Source organism: Lagenorhynchus albirostris, chromosome 5, assembly GCF_949774975.1.
Source record: "Lagenorhynchus albirostris chromosome 5, mLagAlb1.1, whole genome shotgun sequence".
Classification (NCBI taxonomy): Eukaryota; Metazoa; Chordata; class Mammalia; order Artiodactyla; family Delphinidae; genus Lagenorhynchus; species Lagenorhynchus albirostris.
This window is the reverse complement of record NC_083099.1, coordinates 62,833,858-62,845,673: the sequence shown is the minus strand read 5'-3', so window position 1 is coordinate 62,845,673 and position 11,816 is coordinate 62,833,858. Positions and strand designations below refer to the sequence as shown.

At 47.0% G+C, this 11,816-nt stretch overlaps 1 protein-coding gene across 2 annotated transcripts; it reads right to left on the bottom strand.

The window, feature by feature from the left end:
* Positions 1–2,895: 2,895 nt before the first annotated feature.
* On the bottom strand, positions 2,896–11,810 carry PSMD2 (proteasome 26S subunit ubiquitin receptor, non-ATPase 2). Of its 2 annotated transcripts, XM_060150163.1 has the most exons (21): positions 11,638–11,803; positions 11,132–11,188; positions 10,584–10,748; positions 9,333–9,454; positions 8,943–9,167; positions 8,502–8,660; positions 8,204–8,348; positions 7,962–8,022; positions 7,563–7,709; positions 7,286–7,392; positions 6,961–7,088; positions 6,661–6,748; positions 5,698–5,860; positions 5,471–5,572; positions 5,160–5,305; positions 4,839–4,922; positions 4,458–4,626; positions 4,271–4,365; positions 3,915–4,041; positions 3,378–3,496; positions 2,896–3,229 (listed from the first exon to the last, which is right to left on the bottom strand). In XM_060150163.1, exons 1-21 carry the CDS (start codon positions 11,770–11,772, stop codon positions 3,047–3,049), a joined length of 2,727 nt encoding a protein of 908 aa, XP_060006146.1. In that variant the 5' UTR covers positions 11,773–11,803; the 3' UTR covers positions 2,896–3,046. The 2 variants fall into 2 exon arrangements, 1 of the variants encoding a protein (XP_060006146.1); XR_009540696.1 differs by lacking the exons at positions 2,896–3,229; positions 3,378–3,496 and having other exon boundaries at positions 3,987–4,041; positions 4,271–4,390; positions 11,638–11,810.
* Positions 11,811–11,816: the final 6 nt, after the last annotated feature.

Below are 11,816 nucleotides of genomic sequence, written 5' to 3'. Positions count from 1 at the left end.
TCACAGGCATCTTAAATTGTGTATGCCCAGGTAGAAATGCATCATCTCTCCCCACTGGATAGAGTCCTCCTTTTGCTCCCAAACATGTTTTGCTCATGTATTCTTTTTTATGAATAAGTGCCTAAACAGAAAATTTGGGATTCATCCTACATTCCTTCCCATACACGTCTCATCAGACATCAGGTCCTATTGGTGTTTGAATCAAAAACAAGTCCTGTTGATTTTGTCTTTAAAAGCACTTCTGCCCTTCCCCCCTCCCCATTTCTACTGCCATAATTCAGTTCATTTCCATTGCCTGGTCTCCAAGCCTCCATGGTGAGCTTTTTCACCCAGATAGCTAGCTGACCATGTCACTTTCCTGCTCTCATTCATTGGTCCCCATAGAGAGACACTGTCAATTTCTTAGCACAACAAAGCTCTTCTAAACCTCATCAGCCTGTGTCTCTTATCTCCTACCACAGTTTCCCATAGCTCTATACACAGCCAAACCAAACTATCCACGGTTTCTGAAAACAAATAGCTTGTCTGCCTCTTGCTTTTCCTACTCCTTTAGCCATATCCTGCCTTCTTTTCCTCTGGATAAACTCATCTTTCTCCAAGAATCAGTTTCCTCAAAAATCTCCCCTCACTTACCCGGGCACTTAGGCCCTATTTCAGTGATCCTAGAATAACTTGTTCACACTCCAGTACAACATAATTATTTTCTTTTTCATCATATAAGCTTTGTGAGGATTTGCTTTTCTATATTTGCATATCCACAAACTAAAATAATGTCCAATGCAGAATAAGTAAGTCTCCATTGATATTTATTGCTGAATGACATTAAATGTGAAAGGTTAAGAGCCACTGTGAAAATTTCTTACTCTAAAGTACAATCACTGACTTGGATAGAGAATTATTCTTTTATTTATGTTTTCCAGCTTACAATCACTTTCTAATTTTGTTTCATGTTTTAAAACTTTATTTAGGTATGTTATAAACTGCACATGTTTAAAATGTACAGGGAATTCCCTGGCAGTCCAGCGGTTAGGACTCTCACTGCTGAGGGCCTGGGTTCAATCCCTGGGTGGGGAACTAAGATCCCACAAGCCACGCAGCCAAAAAAAAAAGAAAAAGTACAAGTTGATGAGTTTTGACAGATATGTTGAATATCATCACCACCACTACCACAATCAAGATACTGACCAATTCCATCACTCTCAAAAGTTTTCTTCCTTTGGAATCATCTTTGTCTTCACTCTAATCCACAGATAACCACTGATCTGCTGTCACTAGAATTGTATATAAATGAACTGATAGAGTATGTACTCTTCTTTTTTTATTCTTGTACTTTTTTAAAATCTGGATTCTTTCATGCAAAATAATAAATTTGACATTCATTCATGTTGTTATTTGTCACTTTTTTTTTTGCTGCCCTGTGCGGCTTGTGGGATTTTAGTTCCCCCGACCAGGGATTGAACCTGGGCCTTCGGCAGTGAGAGTGCAGAGTCCTAACCACTGGACTGCCAGGGAATTTCCCTTGTGTCACTTTTTATTGTTGAGGAATGTTCCACTGGATGGAAATCACCTTCTAATTTCTTAACATCACCACCATTAGAAATCAGGTAAGACAATTACTATATCCCCAATGTAGAGATAATAGAGGCTTATCACACTGATTTGCTTAAGACAGTTCCCATTAAAGGGGCTTTACAGGTCTGCTGACTCCCAAGTCCAGCATTTCCACCTTTTATACAGATTTTACACAGGCTGCTAAGTGAGACTAGAGAGAAGACTATGGAGATACTCCATCCAAAGCTGCTGCTTCTCCAGCCTAGCCAAGAGCTTGGACTACTACAGGGTCCACAAGTCTCCAAGGCTACAGAGACTGATTAACAGTGAGAAGGGCATGGGCCTTGGAGTCAGATGGACTTAGATTCCAATCCTGGCTCTACTACTTACTATGTGATCCTGAACAAGTTACTGAACCTCTCTGAACTTTACATTCCTCACCAAAACACAGGGATAATACCTACCTCTCGAAGTTCTTGTGAGGTATGTAGAGCAATTATTCTTTCAACATTTATTGATGACCTATCAGGTGCTTGTCACTATTTGGAGCTTAAATCCACAGTGTTTTCCCAGTGTTGGATAAATGCTAGCAATTATCTGACAGGGCCACGTGTTCTCCTCCACTGCATCCACAGGGGTCTAGGCCCCCACCGGCAGTATAGCTATACTCATACCAGTCCCACCAGGAAGGAGCACTACAGATCAAGAGTGATTACATTCCAGGAAGGAGGCCATTTCTTTCCCATTGCTCTACTAAGAGGAAGGTCAGGATCAAGCTTTCTTGCACCGTTCCCGCAAGGACAGCCTAGAGGTAGATGTTAACATGATCATATCTCTCAAATAGCAGCCTCCCCAAAAGGACAAGCGGGTCATACGAGGTAAAGATGTTCATTTCATTCAGTAGCACAGAAGTCAAGTTAGGAAGAGTGGAACTAACTCTGCTGCCTCTTAAGAGAAGGGATCCTTAGTCCAAAGTCAGGGAATGATGGGCTTGAGGTGGGTGTGCGTTGGCAGGTGGGAATAGGGGGGATGTTTGGGATCTACAAGCCCCTTGGAAAGTTATTTGTAAAAGTTTAAGTAAAAATTTGTGTACATACATCTCTTAGAAAGAAGATCCATTACATTTATCAGCTTCTCAACAGTTCATGCCTCTAAAGATGAACCACTGTTCTAAGATGATTAGGAAGGAGGGGAGAAGGAAAAGGGGCTTAGTTTTTTCCATTCTTGGCAGCCTCCCTGCTAGCCCAGGCTCAGAGTTGCTACAAACAATACCCTCTCACATCCACTCCCCACCCCAGTCTGGCCTCCAGCCACAATACCCCAGAAAACAGACACAGAGGGACCTTGGGGATAAAGGTCTTTATTCAACAAAGTTATCTCACTCAGCAACAAAAGAACAGGAGGTAACAATTCTCCCAAAGGTTTGGAGCAGTGTCCTGATGGAAGGAAGCATGACCCGCTGACACAGCTGCAGCTCAGCGCCTCTGGTGGCCACTTAGAGATCATAGTTTGGGTTCTTCCGAAGGATAACAAAACCTTCTAGAATAGGGGTGACGGGAAGGAACTCCTCAGTGGCCAATTCTGCCCGCTCCCCGTGAGCCAGCAATACTGGGGTTGTGTGTGTCTGGAACCCTGTGATGGTCTTGGGCTTGCCGGCCTGGCCCACCACATCCACTGCCTGTGGGATGAGAAGACTGAGATGAAGAGACTCTGGATAGGAGTACAGCAGCAACCCAGTGCCAATTCACGTTTCAGAGAAATGGTACCTCTGCATTCTACAAGCTCTAGAATACAGACTGAGCCCTCCCCTCTGCTCAGCCCCTCACCTGGCCCACGCGGACAGACACTGGTAATGGCCGCAGCTCCTCATCAAATGTGACCAGCATTCGGGGCTGCATGGCAGCCACCAGCCCATATAATACATAGTGTGACTTGCCTAAGATGACTAAGAGCACAAGACAAATATAGTTAGAGGCATGCCTGAATCTTGGGACCCCACTCCAGCCCTGACTCTTTAATCCCTCAGTTATATAGCTGAACCCACAACCCTCCCCTCATACACCCTACTACAAGCTGGAGATGCCACCCCCATACTCTGCCTACAGGTTGCGAACTTGATCATCACTTTTCCCCAGTCACTCAGAGGCAAAAACTGCGCTCAGTTCTTCATCTTCAAAAGAAAATCTTTTGGGGTCAGATCAAAAGTGTGGGGGATGAAAGTCTCAACGAGGCCCAATGAACCTCAGGAATCCAGAGCAGCAGAGTTAACTCAGAGTCTTGCTCCTAAATTACCAAGGAGGCCCTGGTAGGGGAGTGGAAAGGGCGCCATATGCCACCATGTAAGATTCCTGACAGGGACTCACTGTTGCGGACATCCAGGAAAGAGACAAGCACGGTGAGCAGCCCAGCCACGGCCACTTGACTCATAAGCTGCCGGTCACTGTGGTAGGGGCAGAGGGTGAGTGTGCCCTTCCCTAAATGGGTCAGGCCCTGGGGAAAAGAAAACAAAACAAAATGGAGTGAAGTGGACGTGGGGAGTCACAAGTCACATCTAAGGAGAAATCACCTGACCCGGCCACACAGAAACCTCACAGCTCGTTCACACCCTCCTTTCCAGGCCAAACTCAAGGTCCCCTTCACGAAGCGTCACATCTCCCTTCCATCACACAGACACTTCCTTTGGCACATTCACTCTAAGGAGAAGAGTTCTATTCTCTACCTGTGCCAAGCGCACCATGAAGAGGTTGTTGGGGTCCTTGGCATGATACTGGGCTAACTGGCGCAGCATCGCAGCCAGACGGGCATTATTGGTACCTGGAAATGTTAAGCATTACAAAGACTTGAAAAAAGGGCCTCAACAACCCTTCCCCCAAGATGCTTATGATCTCTTTCTGACCAATACTCACCACTGCCCACCATGCCCATGGCAAAGATGGAGTTATAGGAAACTTCTGGGTCAGCATCATGAGAGAATTTGCTTAGGGTATCCAAGATGTTGAGTCGTGGATTTGAAACGGAGATTAAGGCCAGTGCTAAAGGCACAGCCCTTCGGAGTGTAGGCTCCCCATATCTCAGCTGGTGATAAAAGAAAATAACAAGGGTATCACAGAAAGCAGAAAAGAATAAGCTCGGTTACATGAACAGATGGATAGACGGGGTCTTAATTTTTGTAGAAAGGGTACAGCAAAAAGACCATTTCTCCACCGACAAAACCCATCAGGGAAATTCCTGGGGAAACCCCAGGCATCAAAACTAATATACTTCAATCTTCTCCATGGGATACTCACCAGGTGGCCAAAGGTTCGTAGAGCCATCTCTGCACCAATCTCCTCCCCCATAGCAATAAGGGCAATCCCCAGCACCGCTACTCCCTGCAATTGAGAGGCAGCAGAGCCCAATAAGCTCAGGGAACAAAAAACTCACCCCTGACTCAAGTCCCATGTAAGAAGAAAAAGCCATCCTGTGGGGCACACCCTGACCCCTCATGTATGGAACCCAGTCTCATGCTATTTCAATACACAGCGATACCCAGAGACTCTAAAACAAACAAACCCACAGTTATCTTTTCTCAGAGCTTCCCTCAGAGGATGCCCAGCTGCCCACAGAACCTGATGTGCTCCCATGTCGGCAGGGGCTTCCTTCTTGTCCTTGTCCTTCTTTTCCTTTTTGTCTTTGTCTTCCTCCTTTTCCTTGGAGTCAAAGTGTTCGCTGCAAATGTGGAGCAGCTGCTGCACCTTCAGTACATTCCCAGAGCCTGGGGCAGGGTGGTAAGGGAGAGAAAAGGTAGAAATGAGAAGGCACCAAGGAAAAGCTTGCTCTAGGAACAGAAGCTAAAGAATCTAAGGCAATCCAGAATGACTTAAGAAAGGAGGTCCAAGAGAGAAGTGAAGAGTCACTGAGGAAGAACAAAGACACAGACCTGCATAGGCACACACATCCACCAGTGTGTTGGCAAAACTGCGGAATGGCTCTGACACAACCTCCAGCGCGGCCAGGATGGCCTCAATGGCCTCTCCCTTCCCTAAAGGAGAGATTCGAGGGGTCAGAGGACATGTACGCCCTTCCAGCACAGCCTGACTCATAAACTCTCCCTGTTGTATCCAGTTACTACCAGCCTTTTGCCCAAATAGAGAGACATCCCCTAACCTAGGTGGTTGAGGCCCAGTCCAAGAGGAAGCCAACGGGCGTAAGTGTCCTTGAGCTCAGTCTCTGACTTCTCCATGATGGTCTGAAGGATAGTGGAAGTGACATCGCCATTGCAGGATCCCACTGCTATCATTCCACAGGCTAGAGCTGTCACACCTGCCACCTAGCAATAGGAAAATCGACATCAAGTTATTAAAATAAGGTGTTAAAATAGTTGTTTACCTATCTTGATTCAAGATAGCCAATTCCTACAGTCCACTGAAACCACATGAGGTAATAACCCCTTTCTGATGGTAGGTCAAAATAACAGTAGCATCAACCATTCACTGAATACTACAGGTCAGCCACTAAGTCAACTCGCTTGCATACTATTAACACTTAATCCTCACAACCCCATGAAACAGGTCCTACTGTTATTCCTCTTTTATTGATGAGAAAAATGATGCCTAAGGAGACTGAGTTACGTGTCCAAGATCACATTGTTTGTAAGCACAGGTGGCAGGATCTGAACTGAAGCCTATCTGACTAAAACCTATGCTTTTAGCCACCATACTATATTTATCCATCACTAAAATGATTCTGCACAAGTAAGAAAATTTAAAGTTGGCTCATGACTAAAACAGTGTACCCACCCCAAGCTGGGTTAAGTTACTCCCCACTCTAGTCTGGTACTTCCTCATGGATCCCAAGGGCTGGAACTCAATACTAAAATGTTAACTCTTTAGCCTCAATATCTCCTGAGACTTAGAAGCCCAATTCCAAGCAGTTTCACTGAAATGATACATCTCTGTCTCTGTCTCTGTCTCTGTCTCTCTGTCTCTGTCTCTCTCTCTCTCTCACTCACACACACACACACACACACACACACACACACACACATTTTTTCACCATTTATCAGAGACCGGCAAGACTCAGAGCACCTTCCCTACTATCTCCCCTAAGTGATCAACAAACTCTACTCACCTCCATACTGGACTTGGAATCTCCCATCACAGGTAGCAGCAGTGTTAGAACATCTTCGCGATTGGAGCCAGCATAGGCCAAGCCAAGCCTGCAAAAGCCAGGGAGAGGCAGTCCCCGACACACACCCGACGATAGGACAAGGAAGAAACAAAAAGAGGATTGGTCATTTCAACAAATAGTCACCCAGAGCCAAATACTCAACAGGCACAGTGGTGCTCTTTGGCAATACAAAGGCGAAAGGGCCTGATTCTGTTTTCACAGAGCTTACAGGCTAAGCACTACCAAAAGGAGAAGCCTTACCCAAAGATGGAACCAAGTCTCATTGTGTTACTGTTGTGGAGGACATAGTCTGAGAGGAGTGCCAGAGCAGGGTCACATTCATTTCGGACACCAGAGTTCACGATGCCACAGGCCAGGAGGGCTCCTGACTGAAAAATGCAAATAGATCCTTCACTCGGGCTACTCTACCTTCCTCACCACAAAGGATGCAACATAGGCCTTATTATAGCACCCGCCTTAACTGGAGTTAAAAACAGGGTAGACCTTACCAGTGAAAGGGAGGTCCTGAGAGGGCCCTAGAACATGGGAGGGGATGTCTGCATTAGTGGGTTGTACCCAGACCAACCTTGATATAGTCCTCAGAAGAGTACAGGTACTTGTCAATCTGGGTAAGGCCACCATCCACATCCCACAGCAGAATCATGCCAAGGGATGCAGCTGCACTCAACATTCCTATACCAAGGAAAAATCTATCAGTCTTAAAATGGCCCTGCCCTGAGAAAACTGTTATAAAGAGCTCTCCAAAGAACTGCCTTGGGGATCTGCCATTATAACACATGAACCTAGGAGAACAACAAGATTGACCAAAATTATACAAAGATAGAGTAGGAACAGAATTATACCATGATCCTTGTTCTTGTAAAGCCATTTGTTGCCATCATCAGTCAGCAGCTTGTCCTGGCCAAAGGCTGCATTCACAAAGCCGTTCACAAAAGAGGAGGCCAGGTTCATGCGGGCAGAGTCCACCTGAGAGCCACTGCCCCCAAACCCTGCAAAGGAGGGAAGGAGGAAATGAAGGTCTAGAGTAGGACAAGAAAAGAACACAGTATGGCAGCTGGTCTCTGATTCTGAGCTGGCCCCTTGGAATCCTCTATCTATAACCCCCAACATACTAGGGAAAAAGTATGTGGGAATTCTGAGCTCTATAGGATTCCTAAGTATGTTGGGCCAAGCCATCACTCTCAATACAAGGGGCATAATTAACAATCCTCCAATCCCCAAACATGGAGATGTTTACTCACTGTTGTTCTCTAGGTGGGTTTTATAGATGTCATCAGGCACCTTGGGTTCCATGATGTCCAGCTGAAGAGAAGTCAGAGGATCACAACTGCTCCCCCAGTCCTCCCCTAGCTGTCCCTTCTGTTACCCCATTGAATGGCAATTCTAACCAAGGAGAGTCTAGTCAGAGGCATAATCAGGGAGGTGAAATGCCAGGTATCATCACAACCAAAAAACCTTGTTGGAAAAGGGCAAAGACTCTCACCTCCCGAGCTAAAGCCAAGAAGTTGCTGTTGAGCTGCACATTGGACATGATCTCTGTCAGGTCCTCATACTCCTCCACATCTTCACTCAGCTCCAAAAACACCCCATGTCGGCCTAGCATGAATGCCATTTGCTTCTGTACAACCCTGTGGGAGAGAGCCATCACATCTGCTCAGCCCCCATCCACTAAGGGCACAGAAAAGCCCTTCAAATCCTAACCAGAAACTACATGTCCCAGCACTTCATGCAAATGTCCCACCCATGAGCTTATCGCTTTGCCAACTTTTTCCTTTACATACACGTCCTTGCAGGATGTGAAAATATCTTCTACCAGCTCCATGTCATTGAGCATCAATGCCAATCTCAGTGCTTCAGGGAAGCGACTGAACTTTCGGAACACACCCAGGGCACAACGCAGTAGGGCGGAGTTCTCAGGCTCGGGCACGTAATTCACACAACTACAAAGGTAAAAATAATAAAGCTATCAGGCATTCATTTACCCCGTTTAATTCACTTACCCAATACCGAATGCCTACTACATACCAGGAAGTATACTAGTTATTGGGACTACTAAGGAGACATGCCGTCTCTGACCTCAAGAAGTTCACAGATGTTAACAAATTCACTACAGCTTGATTGCGACCTTTGAAGCAGATACTCTTGGAGAATAAAGGAGTCACAGTTGAGAAGAAGTGCTGGGGAGGGCAGGCCTGCCACCATTCCCCACCCTGCTCACTCACCTGGTGAGATAGAGGCAGACCTTTGCATATGCATTCTCATCAATGTCTTTCTCCAGCATATCCACCTGCTCAATTTCCATAAGCAGGTCGCAGGCCTCATGCTCTGCATTGTGGGCCATGTTGTAGGGGACAATCTCCTTCACCAGGGTCAGCAGTGGCTCCCGCTGCGTCTTCTCTGCATCATCCAGCTCCTGCCACTCCTTAGCCACTTCTCCTGCCAGATGCCTACGGACAGGCCCAGACTATTAGAGGAGCAGTGCTTCATGGGAAGCACTTCCCTGTGGGTCAAGGAATTCACTATCTGGGAAACTCAATACACTGGTACTCCAAGACAGAACTCAGAACTATATCTCAGAACCCCTTCAGATTCCCAAGAAGAAAAGGTCTTACCTGACATACTCATGACCCCATGATGCCAATTCCTCCTGGGAGCCCACTAGACGATATTTGAGGCACTCACGCTCCCCGCTCATGGTCATGGCCAAAACAGAGATGATGTCAGCGGCAAAACGCTATAAAGAAACCAGTCCTTTGAAGTCAAATCCAGGGTAAGGGGAATGTTACATTATGGAATCAAGATCACTGTCACTACCCCCAAAATTAAATGCTAATTATATCACCAGCCTCCATACTAAAAACTTAAAACATGTTATATCAGCTAAGCCTCATAATAATCTTAAGGTTAGTGTTGCAATCTCCCTTCTGAACCAACATGACTGAAGGGTGATAACAAGTGGAGAGTGGAGAAAAATGGAGACTCTGAATTTTATTCCAATCGTAATAATAAACTATTAAAAGGTTTTAAGCAGAAAAGATTCACACTCTAGAAAAGATCACTATGGCTGCTGCATGAAAGACAAACTGTGTAGGAGATCACAGACAAAAGGAAGAGGGTCAGTTAGGAGGCTGCTGCAGTAGTTCCGGTGAGAACTGAAAACCTGGATTAGGGTTGTGCCAATATGCAGGAAAGTTACTGAACTGGGAATATATTTTAGAGGTAAAACAAATGAAGGTACATGTGATACAAAGAAAAGAAAAATATTAAGGTTAAAAGTAAGTTAATAATAAATCATGATAATAAAATCCCAAGGTCCAACATAAATCACAGAAACACTGTCGTTTCTGAAGACAATCTTCCTGTCAGCTCTTATGTGACCATTTCGATTACGACGAGCAATGTTTTGTTGTTTTAATTTTTAAATTTAATTTTATTTATTTATTCTTGGTTGCACTGGGTCTCTGTTGCTGCGCATGGGCTTTCTCTAGTTGTGGCGACTCTTTGTTGTGGTGCGTGGGTTTCTCATTGCGGTGGCTTCTCTTGTTGTGGAGCATAGGCTCTAGGCGTGCAGGCTTCAGTAGTTGTGGCACGTGGGCTCTAGGCGCGTGGGCTTCAGTAGTTGTAGCACACGGGCTTAGTTGCTCTGTGGCATGTGAGATCTTCCCGGACCAGGGCTCAAACCCCTGTCCCCTGCATTGGCAGGTGGATTCTTAACCACTGCGCCACCAGGGAAGTCCCGGGCACTGTTCAACTAGCTCAGATCTCAGGTCTATCAGGCTTCCTGAGATTCACCATGAGCCCCATGGTCTAGACGAAAAGGAATTCCTAAACTAGGCCTCCACCAGCTTCTGCAATAGTTTTACCTTATTCTCCCCAGGGGCCATGTTCTCATAGATCTCCTTCAGTTTGCCATAGTGTGGACGCAGAAATTTGAGAGGCTTGGGCACTGAAGTCATGGAAGTTGTAGAAGAACGAATCTGCCTCCTCAGCTCCTCCAGGGCTGGTCGGTACAGGGACGTGTCCTTCTCCTGATCAGGAGATGTTAGGGCTCAGACAAAAGGAGTCTCATACCTTAAGTCATAATACAGAAGTGTTCAACAACCTCCTAGGAAAGTAACTAACTGTGTCTTATCCATCTGTGATTGCCCAACGCCCTGCACACACACTGCCTGACACAAAAACAAATGTCCCAGGTTAAGAGTTCAAGAACTGCTTCTCCCACGAAACAAAGCTACAAAATCTTTCAATTATCTTTTTTTACTCCCCTCCCTCACAACATGGTTGTAATATGACTCCAAAATACAGTCTCTCTTTCCCTATCTCATATAGGAGTTGTTGCCCCAAGTGGAATAAAGTAAACAAGTGGGAAAGATCCATACATGCACCGGCTTTTGTTAACATCGTGACTCACCCCCAGTCGTTCCACGAGCATCTCCAGTTCATCCTGAAGTTGTTTGTCCTCCTCAGACTGGAGGATTGAGGGAAGAAGCTCATCAAGACAAGGAATCTCAAACACATCCTCCTCCCATTCACCCTGGGGCAGGTGGAGAGTGAGCCTGCCTCCTTAGGAAGGACCAGGTGAGACAAGGAAAGAGAGAGGGAATGGGAAGCCCTGGTGGGAAGGCAGCCTGGCTTCTGGGCCAGGCTTTAGTTGAACGCTGTTCTGAAAAACGAGGGTGACAATGACCCGCCCGGGCCCACCTCACGAGTCGGTGGTGAGGACTGGTAGGGGCGGCGGCGGTGACAGCGCGGAATGGAGGATGAGGGGCAGAGAGGCGGGTGCCGGGAGCCCCGAGGGTCGCCCTATCCGCCCTCTCCCGGGCGCGGCGGGGCCGTTGGGAGTCGGGCCCGAGGCCTGCGGAGCCGCCGTGACTCAGCCCGCGGCCTTTTCCGCCGGCTCCCGGGGCCGCGCCTCACCAGCTCCTGCTCTTTGTCCTTGTCTCCGGCATCCCGCCGCTCCTTGCCGCTCGGCTTCTCATCCCCGCCACCGGGGGACGTCGCTGGGGGCTGCTGGGGCTGCAGCGGTGCCTTCTCCCTGCCACCCTCCTCCATCGCCGCCGCCACTGCCGGCCCGCTGCGCGCGCACCGCCCCGTTT

What these genes read in the sequence shown, in the direction of transcription:
- PSMD2 (XM_060150163.1), bottom strand. Translation starts at nt 11,772, where the DNA reads ATGGAGGAGGGTGGCAGGGAGAAGGCACCGCTGCAGCCCCAGCAGCCC. An exon ending in TTACAAGAACAAGGATCATG is followed by an intron (nt 7,393 to 7,562) that starts GTATAATTCTGT and finishes TCCTTGGTATAG; the next exon opens with GAATGTTGAGTGCAGCTGCA. An exon ending in AGACTTGGTTCCATCTTTGG is followed by an intron (nt 6,749 to 6,960) that starts GTAAGGCTTCTC and finishes TGGCTTTTGCAG; the next exon opens with GCTTGGCTTGGCCTATGCTG.